General features: G+C 40.3%; 1 protein-coding gene across 11 annotated transcripts in view; it reads right to left on the bottom strand.

The window, feature by feature from the left end:
- Positions 1-25,306, bottom strand: part of SLC20A2 (solute carrier family 20 member 2) — a 107,735-nt gene that overhangs the window by 42,892 nt on the left and 39,537 nt on the right. For 8 of the 11 annotated variants that reach the window (XM_045055118.1, XM_023252212.2, XM_023252209.2 and 5 more), the window contains 2 exons: positions 6,279-6,831; positions 1,185-1,325 (listed from right to left, as the gene is read on the bottom strand). In XM_045055118.1, coding sequence (XP_044911053.1) covers positions 1,185-1,325; positions 6,279-6,567 — 430 coding nt within the window. In that variant the 5' untranslated portion in view covers positions 6,568-6,831. 11 annotated transcript variants of the gene reach the window in all.

Raw genomic sequence — 25,306 nt, 5'->3', positions numbered from 1 at the left:
TGGTACTGACATCCTGACACTATAACCCAGTAGTTCCCAACTCTGGCTACACACTGGAAATATCTGGGGAGTTTTCAAACCCTAGTTATGCTCTGGTTCCACTCCCCAAATTCTGACTTAAAAGGTTAGGAAAGGGGGCTTGGCACTGATTAAATTGCTTTCCCAGGTAATTCTAAGGTGCAGCCAGAGTTGAGATACACTGTTGAAGAAGCCTCCTGGGATCTGAGGTGATTCTCCCGGCTGTGTCCCTCCCTGCTTGGCAGGTCAGGGGTCTGTTTGACCTAGAGCTCCAGACGCCACTGTGATTCTTATACAGATGAGTAACCCAGAGGATGGAGATGAAGTAGGAGAATGTTTTTCACAAAGGGCAGGTTTTTACTTATGGGGCTGAATGGATTTCCCTCTTGCTAAAAGCCAGAGCCAGGAGGCAGACTGTCAGACCTGTTAAACCAGTCCCTCCTGGGAAGCCTACAACCCAGGAGGAGCGCTAGAGTGTTTCCCGTGTTTCCTGAGCAGGGGGCAGACTGGAAGACCTCTCCAATGCAGTGAGGCAAGTAACACTGAGCTCACCCCAGGGTTCCCCATGACCGTGAACTCTGCCTCTTGGACAATGAAGGTATTTTCTTTACTAGGGCCTAGTATTTTTCTGACTACAGTCTGATTTCAGTCAGAAAAATTTCTTTTCTGTCTGGGAACAACAGATAGATACTGATTTTCAAAGCCAGATGACACTGAAAAGAGTAGAGTTCAAACTCATCTAAGACAGGGGCACCTGGGTGGCTCAGCCAGTGAAACATCTGACTTCAGCTCAGGTCATGATCTCACAGTTCATGGGTTCAAGCCCTGTGTCGGGGCTTTGTGCTGACAGCTCAGAGCCTGGATGGAGCCTGCTTCAGATTCTGTCTCCTTCTCTCTCTCTCCCTCCCCCACTCATGCTCTGTGTCTCTCTGTCTCTCTCAAATAAATATTTAAAAAATTAAAATTAATATTAAAATAATTCATCTAACACATAAAAGTTCACAATCTCTGTGAGGAGAAATCTTACTGGTAAATGGACTACCCATATAGGTCTTTTAAACCTTAACATCCAAAGGGGAAAATATATTATAATGGTGACTTTTAATAAAACTTACTCTAGAGAATGTAAACTTTCCTTCTGATAGGTAAAAGAAAATGGCAATTACCAATCTTGACAAGCTCCATCCACTGCACACCTTGTGTACCAATTGCAACAAGTGAGAATCCTATAGTAGAACCAACGATGCAATGAGTTCCTGAGATTGGAAGTCTCAGGAAGGATGCAATGAGCTGCCAAACAGCTGAGCCTATAGGTGGAAAGATTAAAAAAAAAAAAAAAAAAAAGGTCAGACATAGAATACGGCATCTCAAACAGCCACAAAAGGAAGAAGCCCAAATACTGTTCTCCATAACACCTCCCTAGGGTTGATTTTTTTATGGATTATTTCTTTACAGAGTGCTTAAGTCCTAACAAAAATCACTCACTGAACTTTAGTGAAAGGAATATTCTTCAACACTGAAGGGATAATGATGATTTATTGAAAGAAACATATTTTAAAAGTATTTAAAGTTTTTTGATGTCAGTTATTAACTGCTTTTGTCACATTTAGGTGCTGACGATGAACTTGTTTTGATGTGAAGGGTGGCCAAGACCAAGCAAGAAATTACAGACTCTAGAGAACACAGAGCAACATGAAAGGCTGCATACTGGAAAAGATTTCACTGTAGTTATGCCTCTCGTCACATAATGAGGAGGGCTAGATACCAGCGATGTCCTATTAGTCTGTCAGAGAGACTGTAATATACAAACAACAAATCATTACATTGTACACCTCAAATTAATATAGTGTTACATGTCAATTACACCTCAATAAAAAAATAAAAATAAAAGAGATTGTGTAATTCCACATTGTTTTTTGTAGTTGTGCCTCTCATATGAGAAGTCACCATGAAATCTAACCCACAGGTGGCCATCTGCTCTCAGCCCCTACCCAGAATGCCAGGCATCTTCTATGCAACCTCCCTCAAGTCTTCTAATTCTTTATTAAGTTAAGAGGATCCTTAGTGTTGGCTTTGTGTCCTTTTACCTCAATTTCACCTCCTTTTCCAGGCTTAATGTTTTTCTAGGCTACAGTTCACTCCAGATATTTTCATAAGCAGATCAAATTCTGCAGTGCATATTAAAAGCATCAGCTGGGCGAGATCACTTTCAGAAACAGTTGTCAAAAAGCTCATATAGGACTGTAAGGGAACAAAGGGCTTGGCTGATAAGCAGGGCATGTTATTAATCCCAAATGTTAATTCTGGAAATCTGTTGCTTGGCAGCAGCACTTTTAAGCAAATCCCTGGCATTTTCTTCAAAAATATCTGAGTTACAGAGGATCATTAATGGCTGTGCAGGCCCTAATTTGTGAGGCAATGCTGACATCAGCTCCGTGAGTGCCGGGCAGGCCCACCTGTGAGCCAAATTATTGGCTGTGACCCTGTCTACGCCTATCCCTGTCCCTGGAGTGTGTTGGGAGGAGGAGGGGCCAGCCTCCATGGCAGCACCCAGGCCTCCCCGTGGACAATTCCTTAAGCCTCCACATCTAAGCCCTGAGCTCCTGAATGACTGACTAGTTTGTTTTAAAAATAGAGCCAGAATTTGGAGCATGTTACATGGCACAGAACAGTAACTTGAAAAACATACTTATGATTTCTATTCTTACGAAACTAAAATAATCTCATGATGTTAATAGTATAAACTCACCCAAATGAATTTCAGACCATGAGGTTTTCTTTACTGAAAGCTGCTATCCCTCTCTGGCTGACTTTATAACATATGTCTTGGAGCAGCAGGGTTTGTAAGGAAAGGTCGGGAGGACAGGGCTGCCTTCAATGGAGGTGGGGGGAAGGTGGGAAGGAGGTGAGAAAGGGGGCCAGTGGGCACAAAGGAAAGGGCTGCAGAAAGGAGGGGAAGGTGAAGGTGGGTATTTGCAGGACGCCTGGCAAAGTGAGAGTGGGGCAGCCCTCCTAACCCTCGGGAATTTCTGAAGGCTGATGGGATTAATCTTCTTAATGTTAAGAAAAACAGTGGGAAAAAAGATATTTTAACTTAAGATAACGATATCTTATAAAGAGGAAAGGATTAAGTATGAAACAAGGGTATAAGACAAAACCTAGGGAGAGTGGGGGAAAGGTGAGCACCTCTGAGGCAACAGATTCCCGGGAAGACGGAAGAGTGGCAGGTCAAAGGTGCAGGGTCACCCAGTGTGAATGAACCCGAAGAGGCTCCAGGCTCCTGAGAAGGCTCAGTGGTTAGGGAGCATTAAGGGGACAGGGTACTTCTTAGGGTGGTTCCAGGAGATGGCTTGTTCATGCTTTTGTGGGTATTTCCATGAGAAGATGGGGACTTGTGAATTCTCAGATTTTTGGAACCATTGGTGGTTTTCATACTAAGTGGACTATTGCTTTAGGGCTGAGCTCAGCGTCCCAAAAGGGAACTTGTTCAGAAAGTTTGGCTGGCACAAATAATTTCTTCCACCCAATGAACCCAATGCTACCACAACTCTATCAAAAAGCACAGAGACCCAAGGGCTTAGGGAAATGTTTCTTAAGAAAAAAAGGAAAAAATAAAAGAACAGAATAAAAGGATGGGGGAGAGAAAGAGAGACGAAATGGATATTGAGTTTAGAAGAGAAAGATGGGGACAATTCAGGCATCGGAACAGAATCAGCTTTGGTTCTGGCCAATAATAATTATACCATTGTATTAACAAAGCTCTCATTTGCAAGAAATCCAATTTTAAAAATCTAGGTAACTCACACAAATTCCTAACAAAAACAGGCTTTGAGATTCATCTAACCACACACCAAAAAAAAAAAAAAGAAAAAAAGAAAAGAAAAGAAAAGAAAGAAACCAAAGCAAACAAAATCAAGTTATTCAAGCAAAACCCCAAATTGCTTTGGTTAACCTAAATTCTAGTTGAGGTAAGTATTCTTCATTCTTTCAGTAAAGAGCCAAAGGCCAGGGGTGAGAGAACTGAGAAACTGGACAAGTTATACTGCTCACATGAAAAGTGAGCAGTGACTTGAAGCTCAAGGTTCACAAGGCTTTCTGCCTAACCCAGAGCCTCGCTGTGGCCTCACTAACAATCTCTTTAATACATGACCATTCTTCAGAAGTTCTATCCAACGAAAGGAGAAACTGCTGTTAAGATTTAATTTGATCAGTGCTTTTCTTTATTACTCCCTTACTTTCAACATTTCTTGGGGCGCCTGGGTGGCTCAGTTAGTTGGTTAAGCATCCGACTCTTGATTTCAGCTGAGGTCATGATCTCACGGTTGTTAACACTGATCTCTGTATGGGTTCCTCATATGGGGCTCCTCACTGAGCATGGAGCCTGCTTAAGATTCTCTTTCCCTAGGGGCACCCGGGTGACTCAGTTGGTTGAGCGTCCAACTTCAGTTCAGGTCATGATCTCACAGCTTGTGAGTTCGAGCCCCAAGTCGGGCTCTATGCTGACAGCTCAAAGCCTGGAGCCTGCTTCGGATTCTATGTGTGTGTCTCTCTCTCTGCCCCTAACCCACTTGCATTCTGTCTCTGTCTCTCTCAAAAAATAAATAAACATTAAAAAAAAAAAGATTCTCTTTCCCTCACCCTCTGCCCCTCCTCCACTCACGTGGGGGGTGGTGTAGAGAGGGAGGCACAGGCACTCTCTAAAAAAAAAATTCTCACCCGTAGAATCCTGACTGGAAAAATTTTAACTTCAGCTCGATATGATTAGGTCTTAGATACCTATCGCGACGACCAAGATGATTTTTATAAATAACTGTTAGTTTTCTAAGGGAAATCCCACTTACATATGACTATGATGAGACATAGATGTTCAGTGAGGGTAAGTAAAATTCAATCATTACAACAGCTGCTGGAAATAGAGCAATTGTGAACCTTACATCTTTAAATGTTGAGAAATAGGAACTCCTTGGCACGTATCACTAGCATACTGTGCTTAACAGTATTCAATACCTTAGTACATCTGTATTGGATATGGATCAAATGCCAACAACTTCTCAAACTAACTTGCTGTAATAAAAAGATGGTGTGTCATCTTCTATTTGGCAAATAATGCCCACATTCTGGGTCCTTAAGAAATGCCAGTGACAGTACAGAACTAGGGATCTGTGGAGTGTAGCTGTATTCTTGGTACACCAGCATCTTACCTCCTACTGCAGGACTCTTCCTACAAAAGGATATGTCCTGTTGAAAGCAGAAGGTGGTAGGATTCCTCTCTAACCCTCTTCTCCCTAACCAAATTACCCGTATAGATCAGCTGTCTGCTGGGACGTCATCTCTACCTAGAGGCAAGCAGAGAAAGAGTCCTGTCAGCTGCACTTAAGATATTCCTGCCTGAATCTTGTTCTCAGCTGTAGCAAGTGCAGGAAGGGAAGCGCCCCACAGTGCTTCAAGTTGATGGTCACCTTGACCAATGGAGAAATCACACTGTTTGATTGGGTCAATCTGCTTATTAACATGCTTCACTGCCCTTGACACTTTTCTTTCATCTAGACAACCGGAAACCACCAGTATAAGGTCATACTGTAAACAGGTGACACACAAATGGTCTTTCGGCCAGAAAACAAAACAAACATCCCAAATGGAGCTTCCAGAGGTAGAAATCAGAAAATCAAAACAAAAGCCACAAAAAGGATTACAAATAACGTAGAAGACTGGAATTTCTTGAAACACAGGCACTTAAGATTCATCTGGTAACTACTCAAGCACACAAACCGAGAACACAAAAGTTAGTAAAAACTGTTTCTTAGCATCCAAGTATTCAAAACAGTGCATCGTAACTGATGAAATATCTATGGAAATATCAAGGCTATTTCCCAAGTAAACCTTACAAACACATTCACTTAGACAAGTTATTTCTTTAAAATCTTTCAAACCACTTGAAAATGACAGCTATTATACAATCTTTGTCTGGACTTCATAAATAAAGTACTCTTAGCCAAAACTATTTTAACAGCAAAGTTTGCTAAGAATTTGAGAAAATGGTTGCTTGACACTTGAACACTAAAAAAAAAAAAAAAAAAAAAGAAAGAAAGAAAGAAATTAAAGTGCAGAAAGCAAAAATAAGATGCAGTAAATATGAAACATCACACCAGTTTCTGAAGTTAAAGCAAAGATCACATTTATGGACAGGACAGAGGTACTGTAGGGAAGGAAGTAGGCCAGCGGAAACGTTTCTTATTGTCGTAAAGAATAATGCTACTTACCAACCATTGCACTAACTTCCCCAGCCATTAGTGTTTCTACTGTCTCGTTGTATAGGTTCACATCAATGATACCTTTTCGAATGGTCTCTCCTACTTTGGCTCCCAATAACACTGAGCCGGTGGTTTCAAATATTGAAGCCAAAATGCATGCCTGCCTCAAGGTCACCACGCCAGAGCCCACAGCAGTACCAAATGAATTGGCAACATCATTTGCACCAACAGAAAATGCCAAGATAAAAGCTATGATAAAACCCAAAATGACCATCCACAAATACTCATCCATGGCCATTTTGGAAAGTGGGCGCCAGGTACTTTTCTTGTGCGGGAATATTTTAAATAAACAAAGCTTGAGGTTATAAACGTCGTAAGGCCGAGAGTTCTTGTAAACAGTGAGTTTGCTCTGGAAAGTGCTGGACAATGTTAGAGCCTGAACAAACTGCTAACTGCTGGTTTTCAAACTACTGTCAGTACAGTTCATTTGGTTGTGTTCAGTCAGCGGTAAAACACATTCCATATTTTTCCTCCCAATCTGGGAAAGCTGTGATGTCTCCTCCTGTAACAGAAAACAAAAGAAATCAATTACCCTAAGCAACCTGTAACAGTTTGTTCTTTCAGAAATAAATGTTTTAAGCCTACTAATGGAATCTAACTTTGACATGTGACAGATCTAACCATAAAGCAACTCAAGGAAGATTATAATTAGGTTAACTGCCTTCCCACCCCCCCCACCAAAAAAAAAAAAAAAAAAAAGAAAGAAAGAAAAAAGCTGGTCTCTACAGTATCAGTGGTTGAAGAAGCATGCTTTATAATTATAGGCTGCCAATTAAGCCTTAATAGGATATGACTTTATGCAATCTGCAAAATATATTTCAAATGGGCAAAAAAAATGAGGATGCAGTTGTAGAGTTTTTGAAATATGTGGAATGTGCCTAATTTCTTGGAACAGCCATTAACAAATGTGATTCTGTGACACCACAGAGTATGGCTAATTATCTACCTGCTCATTTACACATAAGGAATGAGCACTTTATGAATACACCATGCATGTATCTGAAAGAAAGCTTACAGTTTCTAGTATAAAGTGACTAGCCAGAGGGTAACAAAGGTGGAAACCGAAGGCCCTTGCAGGAGGAACAGAGAAAGGTGCAGAATGAAACAATCCTATTGAAACACGATTCAGATGTCATGATTCCATGACTACCCATATCTCATTCAGAGGAAAAGCCAGAGGTCTCATCACACCTTGGAAGACCCTCCAAGGTCTCCTCAGGGCCCCACCCCAGCCCACTGACCTCAGCTCCGATCGCTCCTTCCCTCGTGGGCTCCTTGCTTTTCCTTGAAAACACCAAGCACTCTCATCTCTGGGCCTTTGCACCTGCTGATCCCTCTGCCAGACAGAAATCTCCTGACAGCTGTGTAGCTACTCCTCACGCTATTTAGGTCTTTGCTCAAATGACATTGTGAAAGAGCAGCCCCTCCCCCCATGCCATTATCCCGTCCCGCTCACCTTCCTTTTTATCTTTTCTACTTATCACTGCATTCATTCATCCATTCTTGTCTGTCTCCTTTCACTAGGGTCCAGGACACAGAATAGTGCCTGGCACATGGGAAGCCCTAATAAACTTGCTGATTACATGAAAAAAGAAGCTATTAAACATGGAGAAAAGACTTGCAATATTCCTCCACAATAAACAGGCAATGTCACAAAATTAATATATCTATGAAGTAAACGTGTCACCAAAAGCTTTGGAACTATGGTATTCTATTATTATATAGTCAAAGTACCAAATCTGTGGTACCGTTTTCTTTGAATAGTATTAGGCGTACAGAACGGTGCCTAGCACAGTCCAGTTCTTCACAGATGCTTATTGAATTGAACTGAATGAATTAGGCTCATACATCATAGACACAGACAATATAATGATCAATCAACATTAAGGTTACTTAGTAAGAAAAAAACAAGGATGCTAAATTTTACGTACTTTGTGCTTATGGCAATGTTAAAATACATATAAAAAGACCGGCAGGTAATATACTACAATCAGAACAGTGGCTAAATTTGAGTTGTAGTATTAAAGATGATTTTTTTTTCTTTCCATCAAAAACTGTAAACTGGGTTATATGCTTTTCAAACTAAAGTAGTATATAATAAATCAATAAGCATCTACTGAGAGCCATCTATGTGTGCAATATTACAGGCATATCATGAAACAAAATATATACTAATAGATTTTATCATTTGCTAAGATTTGAAGGCTATGCAATTCTGGAGATTTAGATCCCACATGAGACAAATGAAAAGACCACTCTAAAGGCAAAAGACAATATTCTACTAAAAGAGTATTTTATTAATATCATGGGCACATTAAGTCTACAAATGAAAATACAAAATAGAAATATTATGGACCAATATTATCTAATCTTAAAGTAGAATTCTTGATGCAATCTTCTTTGCCAGGTTAGCTTGTCAAGAGGGCAAATGAGAAAGAATAACATCAACAAATACTGATTGATGAGCTCCCCTGTGCCAGTCACCAGGAATATGATGATGAGTAAAAATGGATGTGGGGCTTACGGCCCAGTGAGGGCAACACACACTAACCAAATAAACATACAAATGTATGACTGTTAGCTGTCATGAGTGCTACGAAGGCAGGAGGCACACATCACGCAGTGTCGTGACAGCGCAGTTCTGGGTCTGAGAGGGCAGGGAAGGCTCAAGGGCGATCTAAGGATGGTGGAGTTAACTCTGGGGTGGGGGATGCGTTCCAGGCACTGCCCGGGCAGGAAGGAGCAGCGTGAGGGAGGACAGGCAGGCCAGCATGAGGAAGCCGCAAGCAAGCTGACAGGAGCCCTACTCAAGACTGTGGCCATCATGCAGACAGTTGGGTGCCACAGAAGGGTTTTAACCAGAGGGAGGCCGACCTGTCAGACATTCATTTTGGAAAGGTCATTCTGGCTGCCATGCAGACAATGGGCTAGACAGAAGGGTGAATGTGGAGAGGTAATTACCAGGCTCCTCCTTCTGCATGGTTCGGGTATAAGGGGAGGCCCCTGGCCCAGCGTGGTGGTGGCACCGAAGGGAAGAGAAAGGACGTAAAGAGGTTTCAGTGGCTCAAGTCAACTTTGTGGTGGCCTACGTGCAGGGGCTGAAAGAGACAGCTGGTTACTGACTCATGGACCTGGGATGAAAAATAGCCAAATAGAGTTTTTATGTTTTCTCTTTTACACTGTTTCTAGTTTTGTTTTTATATGTTAGGGAGAGGTTCGAGCCCCGGTTCACTCTGGGACATGCTGCACACACAGGTAAATCATAGGAGCACCAAAGAAGGTATATCCTCGGCCCAGGCTTTTCATTGTCTTCACGATCCCTCAGGCAACATTTCAGACCAGGGATTCCCTCTCCTACTTAGATAATCTTAGACAACTTATTTCTACAATCATGTCTATGTTCTTTGATTCAGCTTTTCTCCTTCACATTACATCCTATAAACATCTGGTTAAGGAGAAAGGTGTTTTTGAGACCAAATGACTACTATTTTGTTTTATATTTATAGTGCCTGTTTTTTTTATGACAAGTACCAACACCCTGATTTTCTCCCTCTTCCATTAATTTTTATCAAACAGGAGCAAAATAAAACAAAGCAGTTAAACAAGTGTGCAACTTGCTGCACAGAAGGTGGTAATGCTGCTGAGATGGGGCCACTGTCAGGGATGGCCAGGGAACATCGCACACAAGGCCAAGACTGTCGAGAATACAGAAGCCCAAATTCAGAGTGGCTGAGGTCTGGCCGGGTATGACACCTGAGAGTGCTGGGTGTTTGAAAGCAGGATTTTGGAGGTGAGCAATCAAATCAGTGGGGACAGGTCAGCTTAATCAACAAGTGATGTTGGGCCAATGTGCTAATTGCTAATTAACTGGAAGGAAGAAAAAAAGATCCCTACCTCATGCCAAAATAAATGGAAGATTTAAATGTGAAAACTGAAACCTGAAGAGAATAAGAAAAAAAAATATGTAAATATTTACTTAATATTGGGATAAGGAAGGGACACCTGGGTAGCTTAGTCGGTTAAGCGCCTCTTGATTTCCGCTCAGGTCATGATCCCAGTGTGGTGAGCCCCTGCATCAGGCTCTGCGCTGAGTGTGGAGCCTGCCTGAGAGGCAGCCTAGACCTGATACTGAAGAATCAACTCATTTGAGTTCATAGAAATCATGTAGCTGGGAGACAGAGAGGCTTGATGTGTGGAAGCATCACATGTAAATGCCTCTTCTCCTCAGCAATGATTCTCAACAAGGGCGCAATGTTATAACTTCCAGTGAAAGCCTTGGTTCTTTTCTCTCTCCTACAAGAGCTTTTCTGAAAAGGGTCAGAAGATGAAGGAGGGTCAGAACAAGCCCCCTAACTCTCTCTCTCTCTTTCACCCAGTATGAAGCCCCTATGTGGCTAAGATATTCTTATAAGGTTACAAGATATTCTTCAATTTTCAAACACCGCCAACCTCTTGCATTTGAGGAACAGAAACCTTAGAATCTTTTGGATCATTGGGAGAGGTACTAGTGGTCTCGTGAGTTCGGTCTCCCAAACCTGTAATGGTAATAAGATCCTCATTCTCTTTCCTCGGTGCCTTCAATGGCTTCTGAGCATGCTTCTCAACTCTGAGTTCTGCTCACCATCACTTCTGTCCCTTGATCTCTGAACCAGCCCTGCTTCCTTCACCAGGCCCAGTGAGCATGCTGGCAGGACTCCCAAGTAAAGTGTTTACAGGTTCTCTCTCTAGAATTTCCTCCATGAGCATCTGCTTCACCTCTACCTCATACCCTCTTATCTACTACACTAGAAATATGAAGGCTGAAGAAAAAGTGAAAACAAATATTCTCAGAATATTTCTAGATGAATTTGTACACTGTCTAAAAACAGGAATGTTGCTGAGTTGTAGCACTTAATAGACATTAATGCAAAAAAAAAGCCTGGGTGGGAGGCTCCCTGCTCTGAAATGCTGCTGAAGAGAACATCCAAGATGACCCCTGGTCTTTCCAAGCAAACATACGGAGGGGGTGCCAGTCTTCCATCCACGCTCCTCCTCTCTCAGCATCGGAGCCCAATCAGCTCCTCAGCCGGCATGACCCAACCCAGACAAGCAGGTCTGTGGTGGACTGTGGCTGAGTTATGACTTGTTCCCAGGGATCCTGTGGTTTTAAAGGCCTGGTCCATGACCGACCTCCCTTCCTTGTTAGCTTCTGGCCTGTGGTGAGCTTTTCTCTGAGGTTTCATGGACTGCACCCAGGCCAAGCTCTCCCTCCACCATGTGAAGGGAAGGAGCCAGGTCCCCCATGCAGAGGACCTCAGTGCTCTGAAATAATTTTCCAACACCTCTTCTGAAGCCCAAAGTGCCTCACACTCAACTCTCTGAAAATGTAAAACCTACTTTCCTAGCAGCTAGGATTGGATCTTGAATTCTGACACTTAGGTAGAAATTTGAAGACGGTAATCTCTTCAATGGTATGATGTAAAATCTACGACTCTCTGCTACCTGTGAGTGAGTCTGACTACTTAGCCATAAAAATGACCACATTTTCATCATGAAAATATTAAGTAAATATTTAAGTAAAATGGGAGATACATTTTGGAAATCTTATTTGCAGAATAGTACAGCAGAATCATTTTTTTCTTTCAACATTCAGGATGTAGATCTTATCATAAGGAGTTTGTATTAACACCATCATTCTTTTTAAAAAATTTTTTTTAACTTTTTAAATTTATTTTTGAGAGACAGAGAGAGACAGAGTGTGAGTAGGGGAGGGGCAGAGAGAGAGAGAGAGAGAGAGAGAGAGAGAGAGAGAGAGAAACATAGAATCCGAAGCAGGCTCCAGGCTCTGAGCTGTCAGCACAGAGCCCAACGTGGGGCCCGAACCCACGAACTGTGAGATCATGACCTGAACTGAAGTTGGCCGACTGAGCCACCCAGGTGCCCCAACACCATCATTCTTGAATAGCTCGTGACAACATCTACTTTATATTTTTACATTTAAAAAATTAATTTAAGGGGTGCCTGGGTTGCCCGGTCAGTTAAGCGTCCCACTATTGATTTCAGCTCAGGTCATGATCTCACGGTTCGTGCATTTGAGCCCCACATCAGGCTCTGCACTGAGTGTGGAGCCTGCTTGGGATTCTCTCTCTCTCTGTCTCTCTCTCTCCCTCTACCCCTCTCCTCTGCTCGTGCTCTCTCAAAATAAACACAAAATTAATTTAAAAAATAGTGTATTTATGATGAAAAATACTGAGTTTCATATTTTCACTCTAATGGTAAAAAACTGAAACATTACTAGAACGGCTCTGAAACTTGCTTTAACTACCTTTAAATGGCATATTTACAGATATGCAAAGTAGTCTATGGGAACAAAGGAGCCTAAGGAAAGGCAGATGATATTCTGACTGAAGCAGAAGCAAGAAAGACAGCAAGAAAGGGGTAGAGAGGAGGGGTAGAGAAAAGAAAGAGGGAGGGAAACGGGGAAAAATGTCAGAAGGGGAGGCAAAACAGTCGAGCCAATGTTAGACCCAGCTTGGAACTGTATCTATGACACAGATCACAGAAGCAGGAATAAGCAGGTTTATTCTCTGGGGACAAAGAGCATGAAGGTAAAGCCTGATAATGAAGATGTAAGACATTCAAAGTGAACAGGCTGCAGATTTAAAACCTAGTATCAACTGAAAAAGAAGTGGCAAGACAGTTTGCTAAGACACTGTGGCTCATTCCCAGCACTGCATGCTCTCCAGCTTCTCCTCTTCTCTCTGCCATTAAAAAAAAGGAACATTCGTGTCTCCGGCATGAAGAACAGGAAAGAGCACAGGACCTGCGGTCAGAGGTTCTGGGTCCATTCCAATCCAGCTAGCTACTGGCTACACAACCATGGGCAAGTCACTGAAATGACTCATCTGGAAAATGGGAATAATAGTACATAATGTGGAGGCCATGCAGAAGCCCTAGTTCAGTGCCAGGGATCAATACATGGTGACTATTATCATTACTAGCAGATAAAGTCCTGGGGTAATGGTCAGGAAACTCAAGGCCTAATCCTAGCTCTGTTACTGAGTAGCAGTGTGACCTTGGGTAAGTCACATACACTTTCTGAATCCTGTTTCATCATCTGTAAAATGGGGATAGTAATAATACATGTGCTTTATACAATTATTGTTAGGATCAAATCTAATGTATGCACAAGTGCTTTGTAAGTGCAAATCTAATGTATGCACAAGTGGTTAGCTTCAAGCAACCTGAAGGTATCAGTACCACTGTAGGCATAGGAAGAACAACCTGAGGTTCCAATAATCCTTCTGGAAGGATCTTTCTCACTCTTATGTCCCCCACCTCTAGTAGTCATGTGGCTATACCCAGTCCACCTTCCTCTAGTCCTGCTCTTCTTCCTCAATGTACAAACTCTGGCCTTGTCTTTGATTCAAGATTGATATGCACTCTAAGGCCCAGGAACAGTTTTGAGGAGTGGAGGGAGTGAAGAGGTAGACAAAGAAACTTCTAAAAGGTGCCAAGAAAAGAGCATCACGCAAAATGATTAAGCCACTTCGGACAACAGGTTGGCAGTTTCTTATAAAGCATATGCTTACCACACAAGTCAGCAGTCCCGTTCTGAGGTATTTTCACCCAAGGGAAGTGAAAACATGTCTACGCAGGAAACTTTTCATTCTATATCTTGAGTATCAAAACTTATTAAACTGTACACTTGCAACTGGTGAATTTTAGTGCATGTAAACTGTACCTGAATAAAACTAACTATAAATAACACCAGCATATATAAATATGTGAGGTGATAGAGGTATTCATTAACTAGATGGGAGGAATCCTTTCGCAATATATATGCATATAAAATCACCGTGGTGTACATTTCAAATATCTTACAATTTTGTCAATAATACCTCAGTAAACCTGAGGAAAAAAACCCATAAAAACCATTTGCTTTTGATATTTCTCTTTTCCTATATTGCCAGCATTGCCTCCCCCTGCCCCCCAAGCTCCCCTTTAAATAGTAGAAAGAAAGAAAGAAAGAAAGAAAGAAAGAAAGAAAGAAAGAAAGAAAGAAAGAAAGAAAGAGAAAGAAAGAAAGAAAGAAAGAAAGAGTTCTCTTATTCAGTGAAAGAAGCAACATTCCACTTAGATGCAATAAAAGCAGCCAGTTCAATCGAGCAAGGCTCAAAGACAGGGTGTCACATCTTGTTAAAACAATGGCAGCAAGAAGCAAAGAGCAAATATAGATCAAGTAGAGGAGGTGGCTGACTTACAACTGCAAATACAGAGTTCCACAGAAAGGGACTCAGATAGAACTCTTTCGAGGCCAGAGATGTAAGAGAAAGGCCTGCTGTGAGGACAAACTAGTGAACTCTCTTCCAACTAGGCACGTACTACTTGCACAGAAAAAGAAAAGCAGGGCATTCCTGTGGAGACAAGTGTTCGATCTCACTTCTCCAGGATCCAAAAGGTGGAAACCCATTTATATGCATTCAGGTTTAGGGTAAATATAAACAGCTGGGCTGAAAATCACTCCTACAGAGGCCCACAGATTGAAGATAGTTTAAATCTGGACTTGTGGACACTTCATACACCAAAAGCTTCAAGGAGGTCAATTAAAATAAGTTAGAGTAGAAGCAAACTATAAAGAAAAGTGTCACCTTGCTCTGCTACTCCAATACCAATTCTAAAATCAGTTCTGAAATGTTCTCTCTCATAAGCATAGTTGGAAATGATTTAAATGGTTCTAAGTAGGACCATTTATTTTTCATATGGGAAATGGTCCTTATAAACACACCAGGCTGGGTCAGATCCGTGGTGGTCCCAGTACTCTCTCTTGAACAGAGAGTACTCAGGGAGGGGATGGGTGTCTTTATGACATCAACCTCACAAGCTCAAGAAAATAAGCAAATAATGTGAAATGTGAACAAATACTGATGTACAAAAATGTCATTTATTATGATCACAAAAAAAAGAAAACCATTTAATTGTCCCCAGACAGGAGGAAAGGCTGGGGAAATACTGGTGACTTCTAAAGAGGAAATTTAACATATTCACTAACATAATGTAACTTGAGAATTTTTCATGGCATTGGAACACAGTCTGCTATGGAAAAAACCAGCATACAAATGGTGTGTGCCATATGATCAACTATGCTTAAGCACACACCAGTAATGAGACTTTAAAGAAATAGGGCCAAGGTTCAGCATTCTCTAGGTGCTCTTGACATTTTTTTTATATTATCCAAAACTTCCTATGATGAGCAACTACTAGTTTTTAGCATTGGAAAAACTGTTTAAAACACTACAAAGGAAAGTAGATTTTTTTTTTTTAAAGTTAGGAATGTACCACCAAAATATGCTTTGTTTTTGCTAATAAACAAAATGAATTTACTATCAATCTGTTTTCAACCCAGGCCTCTCAGACAATTCTTCCATCAAGTTTATGACCTATAATTTAAGATATAAATACATCTATATATTTTTATTTATCTTTTTCACTTTCAAGAACATCCCTTTGTCCTGGCACCTGAGCACTGTGTGAAAAGGTCACTGGTTTGGACCAAACCTTTGGACATGGTTTGGAGTCGTCTATCATATTCCCATCTATGGGATTCTAAAGGGCATCCTCAGTCACACCTGGTCCTTCTTTAGAATTCTTCCTTCATCCTTTGTATGCTTCTCTTGAGGACTGGCCAGAAGAACTGAACTTCACCCAGAGAATACGAAAATGTCCTGAGGGTGCCAAGTGCACTGCAAGCCTTTTTACTGGAACAGTATTTGAGGTTAATCCTCACAAGGAACAACCTAAGATTAGTCTCTTATTCCTATTTTGGTTCACAGCATTAGAGAATCAGAGAACATCAGAGTTTGAAAAGTCTTGAGAAGTCATCTGGTCCAATTTTGGTCGTTTTGAAGATGTGACTGTCGTAACAAAGTAGAAGTGAGATGGTGGTTCCTACTTACTATGTGGAGGTATTCGAATGAAAGCAGTGTAAAGAGGTGATGCTCCTGGTTGGCATTCATCAGGCCTTCTTAATGACACTAGCTCCTCTTTGGGGAATTGAGATTCCTTGGGGTCTTGGCCTGAGCTGGGGATGGGGAGGCAGGAACAATGGGGAAAGAGGAAAGGGTGAAAAAGAGAACTGGCTACAAGGAGCGCTGCAGAGCCATGATCTTTGTAAATTTTCAAGATCAGATGGTATCTTCAAGTTCCATCCAACCCAATTATTCTGTATCAACCAGAGACCACAGGACTAGGAAGAGGCAGTGCAGTCTGCAACTATGAACCGCAGGATTGTGCTGTGGGGAGAGGGGGTGGAAATTCCTGACCCTTTCTCGAACAATGCCATCAACGGCCCTCATGAATTTCTGGAACATGCACAAACTTATTTTGCTCCTCGATATAAAGTTTCCACTGCAGATCCTGTGGGCTCAGTGTCTCCAGACCCTGTTTCTTCTGCAGGCCTCATTCCTGCTGTATCCACTCTCCCTCCTGCATTTTTGTCATTCTGACATTTAAGTTTCTTTTTGGCTCATAAAGCATGTGTTATTTAGATGTTTTCCAAAAGCCTTTTGCTCTGTATGAAGGCGTTATAAGAAATCTGTTAAGTAAATATATTTTTAAAAGGATAAAGAGAAATAAAGAGCAACAATAATGAAAAGGAGATAAAAGGAGTTACTACAAGGATGGCTGGGTGGCTCAGGTCACAATATCACAGGTTCCTGGGTTTGAGACCTGCATCAGTCTCTGTACAGACAGTGCAGAGTCTGCTTGGGATTCTCTCTCTCCCTCTCTCTGTCCCTCCTCCCCTTAAAATAAATGAATGAATGAATGAATGAATGAATGAATGGTTTACGGTGATTTGGACTGAAGAAGAGAAGACACAGAAGTTTTTAAAAACTGAAAGACTACCCCAGGAGGTGCAAGCGCCATTTCCTTGGAGATGTTCAAATGGAATTTGAATGACTGTATGAGCAGTTATCTTAAAAAAGCTTTAATGTTTCTATTTTATTTTTTATTTTTTAAAAAGATTTTGGTTTTTTAAATTGTTTTTTTAATGTTTATTTATTTTTGAGAGAAAGAGACAGAGCATGAGCAGGGGAGGTGCAGAGAGAGAGGGAAACACAGAATCGGAAGCAGGTTCCAGGCTCCAAGCTGTCAGCACAGAGCCCAACTCCAGGCTCAAACCCACCAACCGTGAGATCATGACCTGAGCCAAAGTTAGATGCTCAACTAACTGACTGAGCCAAACAGGCACCCTTGTTTTTAAGTAATACTTACACCCAATGTGGGGCTCAAACCCATAATTCCAAGATCAAGAGTCACATGCTCCATTGACTGAGCCAGCTGAGCACCCCAGTTGTTTCTATTTCAAATTTCATGATTCCACAACGTTACTATTAATGAAATACATATTGGCCACTCTATCAAATTTGGAGATATGGCAAACAGTCTTTCATTGTAGTAAGACTGCCCTTGGAGAGGAAGAAAAAATTTATAACTGAATGGCTTGTTGCACACTGCAGCGTGCTCCCATCAGAAATGTGCCTCTAGGCGCCTGGAGTGGTTCAGTCGGTTTTCTCACAGTTCATGAGTTCAAGCCCGGCATCAGGTGAGCTCGCGCCCCGCTTCAGGTGAGCGTGAGTCCTGCATCAGGTGAGCACGAACCGAACCGGCTCAGGGCTCTGCACTCTCCCTCTCTCTCTCTGCCCCTTGCTCACTAGTGCTTTTTCTTTCTTTCTCAAAAAATAATTAATTTGAAAAAAAGAAAAAAAAAGAAACGTGAAAGCTGCTAAGAGTTTCTTTGTTTTTGTTTTTTTAAGGATTATGACCCCCCTTGCTGGAGTGTTGCAGGTACGATACTGCTTGAAAGCAAGGGACAAGGATAGCTGAGCTTTATACATTTACTCCTGTCCTAAGACGGAAATGGCTTCGAACCATTTTTTTCCCTTTCTGTGTACACTGTAGATGGATTCCCCTGTTACTCTACATAATTTTTTCTCCACTCATAACTGAAAGTAGAATCATTCTCATGAATAAATCACTTAACATCACTCCTATCAAATGGCAAACCTAGGCGTACTGTTCCAGTTCTGTGCCCTGAAGTGTTGGGCTGTCTGGCTAAGCTCTAGCAGCTGTATTAAGGAAATACTTTCCCTTCAGCTACAGTTTAAAATGGGACTATGTATGGGTATCCTGGTTCCTACATATTTATTTGCTAATTTTGTTCTGATTATAGAAGCTCAACAGAAATATGAATGGTACTTATAAAAACATTGATTCCTGATACTACTACACATTCTTTCTATTAATAGAACATTAACATAAATAGAAGAGTGGATAGATGGAGATTATTATCTCAACTATTTTCCATGCTCAACTTACAGCTCCATAGCTCTTATTTTCATTCCAGAGGTTCTTAAGCAATAGTTCTTAGGCAGCAGAAAAAGCAAGAGGGAACAAATAATTATTAAATTGATTCAGTCAGACTTTTCCTTTTTGCAATTCAAAAACTGGTTGGTTCAGGACTGAAAGTTGGTTCAGGCCTCTGAAGTGCTTTATCAGAAGTCTGCAAACTTAATTCAATTCCACCCAAATTCACAGTGTAAACAGTCTAAACAAGGCAGTAAGTCTAAAACATTGTTCGTCTGGGCAGGAAGTCAGGTGAAAATTTAGCAGTTCCTCCTATCTCTCATTGAGACAACTGAAATTGAAATTTTTTTACTAACTTAAGAAACCATAAGCATTTGCTTGCTATCATCCTCAAAGAATGATGGAAATAGTAATTTAAAAATATGAGTGAGATAAGACAGTTTATAAGATTTCTTTGAATATTATTTCCTGATTCTGAGTGTGCTCCTGGCACTCAACTCCTTGGTGGATGCTTGAGATAAACTTTCTTGGGCAAGTCACTGACTCCCTTTGGCTTAGTTTTTCCTTTAGAAAACTTGAGGCTAGGGAGGATGCTTTGATGTGAACACAGAGCTTTATTACAGTAACTAGAAAGCAACCAGATATAAGCTGCTCTTTAGTCATGTTTGAAATCAGTTATAAGAAGCAGAAATATATAATTATACAGTCTTTTATCATTACCTACTTAATTACCTTTACTGTGTGTGTGTGTGTGTGTGTGTGTGTGTGTGTGTGTGTGTGTGTGTCAAGTGTCACTTCCTTTAGTATTTCTTGTTAAGGCAGAACTGCTAGCAATGGATTCTGTTTTCAGTTACTTGGGATAAAAATGTTTTTATTTTGCCTTTACTTCTGAAAGAGAGTTTTGCAGGGCAGAGGATTCTTTTAACACTTTAATGTGCCCTCTTAACTGCCTTCTGGCCCCCACTGTTTCTCATAAGAAATCAGGTGTTAATATTAGTGAAGTTCCCTTATAATTGAGTTTTTCCTTTCTTGCTGCTATCCACATCACCTTTTTGTCTTTCAAAATTTTGATTACATATCTGGGTGTGGGTCTCTTAATGCTTATCCAAATTAGAGTCTGCTAAGCATCTTGAATGTGTACATTAGTGTATTTCATCCACCTGTAAGGCTGTAAATCATGACTTCTTTGAATATTTTTCTACCCCTTTTCCTCTCTCTCTTCTACTTCTGATACTTCAATTGGCACACTTAATAGTGACCTATATTCTTCTGAGATTCTGTTCATTCTTTTTCATTCTTTTGTTCTGTTCTTCAGACTGCATTACCTCCATGGCTCTCTTCAATTTGCAGATTCTTTCTTCTGACAACTCAAATCTACTGTTGATCCCTCTGGTAAGTTTTTCCTTTTGTTATACTTTTCAATTCCAGAATTTCCATGTTTAAAACATTTTTTTAAATTGTGGTAAAATAAACATAAAACTTACCATTTAACTACTTTTAAGTATACTGTGGCATTAAGTACATTTGCATTGTTATGCAAACATCACCACAAAACTCTTTTCATCTTACAAAACTGAAACTCTGTACCTATTAAAGAATAATTTCCCATTCCCTCTCACCCCAATCCTTGGCAACCACCATTCTACTTTCTGTCTATGAGTCTGACTACTTTAAGTACATCCATATAAGTGAGACCATACAGTGTGTTTTTGTGACTGCCCTATTTTACTTAGCATAGTGTCTTCAAAGTTCATCCACACTGTAGCATGTTCAGAATTTCTTTCCTTTTTAAGGCTGAATAATATTCCATTGTACATATAAACCACATTTTTTTTTACTCATTCACCGATGGACATTTCAGTTACTTCCACTTTTTGGATACTGTGAATAATGCTATCAAAAAAAGGTGTACAAATTTCTCTCCAAGTCTCTGTTTTCAATTCTTTTGGGTGTATATCCAGAAGCAAAATTGCCAGGTGAGGTGGTAATTCTGTTTTTATCTCTTTGAGAAACTACCGTACTGTTTTGCACAGAAGCCACACCATTTTATATTCCCACCAACAAGGTACAAAGGTTCCAATTTCTCCAGAAGCAAAATTGCCAGGTGAGGTGGTAATTCTGTTTTTAACTCTTTGAGAAACTACTGTACTGCTTTGCACAGCAGCCACACCATTTTATATTCCCACCAACAAGGTACAAAGGTTCCAATTTCTCCACATCCTCACTAATGCTTGTTTTTTGTTTTGTTTTTTATATATAGTAGCCATTCTAACTGGTGTGAGGTGATATCTCACAGTGGTTTTGATTTGCATTTCGATAATGATTAGTGATGATGAGCATCTTTTCACTGGCTTTTGGGCCATTTGTAGGTCTTCTTTAGTGAAATATCTACTTCAAGTCCTCTGCACATTTTTTGTTTTTTTGTTTCTTTGGTTGGTTTTTTTCGTTTTGTTTTGTTTTTTGCTGTTGAATTGTAGGAATTCTTTATATATTCTGGATACTAACCCCTTATTAGATATATGATTTATAGATTTTTTTCTCCCATTCCAAAGGTTGCCTTTTCACTCTATTGATTGTGTCCTTTGTTGTGCGGAAGCTTTTAATTTTGATGTAGTCCAATTTATCTATTTTTACCTTTGTTGTTTGTGCTTCTGGTATCATGTCTGCATTTTCTATCGCTTTAAAAAGAGTCACTATTTGGTGATTCACTGCCACCATACCTTCATTTTTTTCTTTAAAAATGGTTTCTTTTAGGGGCACCTGTGTGGCTCAGTTGGTTAAGGTGATGACTTTGGCTCAAGTCATGATCTCACACTTTACAGAGTTCAAGCCCCGCATCGGGCTCTGTGATGACAGCTTGGACCCTGGAGCCCACTTTGGATTCTGTGTCTCCCTCTCTCTCTGCCCCTCCCCCACTCATGCTCTGTCGTTCTCTCCCCAAAATAAATGAACATTAAAAAAAATGTTTTAAATGGTTTCTTTTAATCTTTGAGTATTTATAATAGCTACTTTGAAGTCTTTGTTTTGTTCAGTGTATGGGCCCCTCAAAAGCAGTGTCAATTGTCTAGTTTATTTCTCCTGTGTATGTCACAATTTCTAATTTCTTTACATGTCTCATAAATTTTTATTTAAAACTAGACATATTATAGATATGTTATATATCTATAACTGTACATAACATAGCAACTCTGGTTACTGATGTTCCCAGACCTTAGAGGTTTTGTTACTGATATTTGTTTGCTTGTTTATTTGGCTGATCTAATTCTGTGAAGTCTACTTTCCACAGGGTATAGCTGTTGATTTCCCTGCTCAGATTTTTCCTCCTTGTTTTTATATTTTAGTCTGGCTTCTGAAGAATGACCCATAAGCCACTTAACTGATCAAAGGTTGTGCTTAAGCCCCCTTAACTATGGCTTTTCACCCTTTACTATGGCTGGTGTGGAACTTAGAGACTACTTTCATAGTTCAGGGAGTTAAGGGATGGGGGGAAGGTCTAAATACAAAGGGGTGGCACAAAGACAACCTCTGGGGAGTTTTAATTTTTATTTATCCTGTCTGTGCTGATGGTCACAAAATCCTCAGCATGTGTAAACACTCACAGAACTATAGTGTCATCAGATTCATAATTTTATAGTAGAATGAATGTTACTATATATAATTTTTGTTGAAGTGGCCATGATTTGCCTTTAAAAAAATTACTTCTGGGGCGCCTGGGTGGCTCAGTTGGTTAAACGTCTGACTCCGGACTTCAGCTCAGGTCATGATCTCATGGTTTGTGGGATTAGGCCCCATGTTGTGCTCTGTGCTGACAGCATGGAACCTGCTTGGGATTCTCTCTCCCTCCCTCTGTCCCTCCTGTGTGCATGTGCACTCCCTCTCAAAATGAAAGAAAGAAAGAAAGAAAGAAAGAAAGAAAGAAAGAAAGAAAGAAAGAAAGAAAGAAAGAAAGAAAGAAAGTTAGTTCTATATCTGTGTTGCTCTTACGTAGTTGGATCCAATTTGATCATTTGAGTTCTTAGAAGTTTGCTGCTTAATATTTAATGGGGAGACAGAAAAAAAAATCTTTCTCATTATATCATTACCAATTGAGGGTAATTTTCCCTTAAAATGCAATAAAAATTAAACTTTAAAAAACGTATCATTGTAATACGTAATAGTATGACAATGTCAAGTTTTTACACCTGATCAAACGAAGCTTTTCTGGATTAAGCTGTTAAGTCATTTTTCTTCAAATAAAAATTCTGGATTATTTAACTGTTACTGACAAGTCTCACAAAGCCTGAAGACACTCAAGGAAAAACCAAACAAACGTGAACAGAAGTAGAGATCGTGAAAATCAGGACTGACAGCAAAAGGTGCTTGGCTGGACACTCCTCCACCCTCTAGGTCCTTAGGGATACCAAACTCTGCACAGTAGGCTGAGGCAGAAAGTGACAGAACCTCCCAACAATTCTCTCTTCCTGCACCAGCCACCACTTTAATTTCAAGTCAAGTCTAAAGCAATCACTTTCTTTCTGAAACCTTTGTAACAATACATGAGCCCCCCCACCGCCTCACTATGCTAAGCACATTCATATCCCCTTATTTTCACTTTTAGTCTGTAAAAAAGGCAAAAGCAAACAAAACCAAGAAATGAATGAACAAATAAAAAAATAAAAAGGAAGACAATAAACTCAGTCCAAATCTTTAAGCTGAGCTCCATTCTCCTCTTGCTCTTACAAAACCCCCCTTTCTCTTGACAGCAACCACAGTTTTTTTTTTTTACCTTTTCTAATTTAGTCTATAGTCTCAGAATATAGTCTAGACATATTTTTATCCACTCTATCATTTTAAAAAAATGTTCTCTTTCTTCCTTTGAGCCACTCAACTTGAAAAGCATTCTATTAATCAAACTGTAGCCACCTATTTTACTCCATCTTGATAGGGCACGTGGCATTTCATTTTTTTAATGAAAAAAATTTAAAAGTTTATTTATTTTGAGGGAGAGAGAAAGAGAGAGCATGAGCAAGTGAGAGGAGGGCAGAGAGACAGGGAGAGAGACAGAGAGAATCCCAAGCAGGCTCCATGCTGTCGGCACAGAGCCCAACACAGGGCTCAAACTCACAAACCATGAGATCATGACCTGAGCTCAAATCAAGAGTCAGACGCTTAACCAACTGAATCATTCAGGTGCCCCGTGGCACGTGGCACACCATATATCTGTGCTGACATTGTGTGCAGGAGGGCTGTGACTCATCAGAGTTGAAATCACTTGGCAGCTAGGGCATGCTGATGTGGCTGACTATCACAAATCTCACTGGAACAGTACTCTATCCATTGCATTTCTGACTCTTTGGGTTAAATAGCTCACTGACATCTCTTTCTCCCCTCCCCGACCCAGAAAAAATGATGATAAACCCATGTGGGATATGTCTTTACTTCCCCAAAGAGGCAACAGTGCAGAGAGGAATTACATGATTATTCCTATCTTACAATTGCAGGAGAAAGAGACAAGATGATAAAGAAATATAAGAGAGGATGAACAGAAAAGCACTCCTTATAAGGATCAAAAACAGTAAGAAAGAAACTTGAAAAACCAGCTTTCTTAGTTATAAGTATTCCAGGAAAACACTCTTCTGTGAGTAACAAAGGTCCTCAAACAAAGGCTAGGCCAAAACATGGTATACTACATACATGCTACTAAATTCCTTTTGGTTTCTCAAGGCACTGTGGCTTTAAATTAAGTTTAAGGTTCTGTTGACAGTGGATTCAATTTAGTTTCAATCTAAACCTCTGTCCCCAAGTAAACCTGGTGACAGATTCTACTCATTTAGGCCCAAACTTAGGAATATACTTTAAAGAGAGACTCTTTAAGTAACTATCAAAAGTACTTATTCTCACATGTTACCACACAAAAATGGGTTGAAAGGGAGGCCTACTGTTTTGCTCATGATTTTCTTACATCAACTGCCACCAGGACCAAATAGTTACCCGAAATAACCTTCTGATTAAGGCCACAAGAACATCCTAGCAGCATTTGGCAGAAAGAATTGAGAAGGCCAGTACTCTCCTAAAGTGCTATCACTTTTAATAAACACTGGTGAGATACACTTTGATACTACAAAGATAAGTGCTCTGGAAATACGAGCTAGATGACTTATTCTTTCCATCATCCCTTGTAACTGTCACTCAAAATATTATCTTTTATAATGGTTTTATAATTCACTACTTTATATTGAAGACCAAGAATGATGGTCCCTTACAAAATTTAAATGAATAATCCTAACACAAAGTATTATTTCAATGACTTAAAAATGTTGGGTTCCCCAGCTCCCATCCTTTACATAATACTGAACCTGAGATCCTACTCAATTTGAGGTCATATCAGAGCTCACCGAACATCCACAGCCATAAGCAGTGAAAGCAAACCCTTGCTGAATACCTGTTACCCTGAAGAATTAACAAAACTAACCTTTATCAATAACTGCCACGCATCACTTTGTATGGGCCTCTTCCCAAGAGCCAAGATCTCAAGTCTCTGCCTTAAAAATAAGTCAAAATCTCCCATTGTAAAAATAATACACACTCATATAAAAAAAAAAACCTGGTACGTACACAAGAAAGTAAAGCAAGGAAAAGTGCTCTTTGCTCAC

This window comes from Felis catus, chromosome B1 (genome assembly GCF_018350175.1).
Source record: "Felis catus isolate Fca126 chromosome B1, F.catus_Fca126_mat1.0, whole genome shotgun sequence".
In the NCBI taxonomy this organism is placed as follows: domain Eukaryota; kingdom Metazoa; phylum Chordata; class Mammalia; order Carnivora; family Felidae; genus Felis; species Felis catus.
The sequence above is the reverse complement of the archived record's forward strand: the minus strand, read 5'-3'. Positions and strand labels throughout refer to the sequence as shown.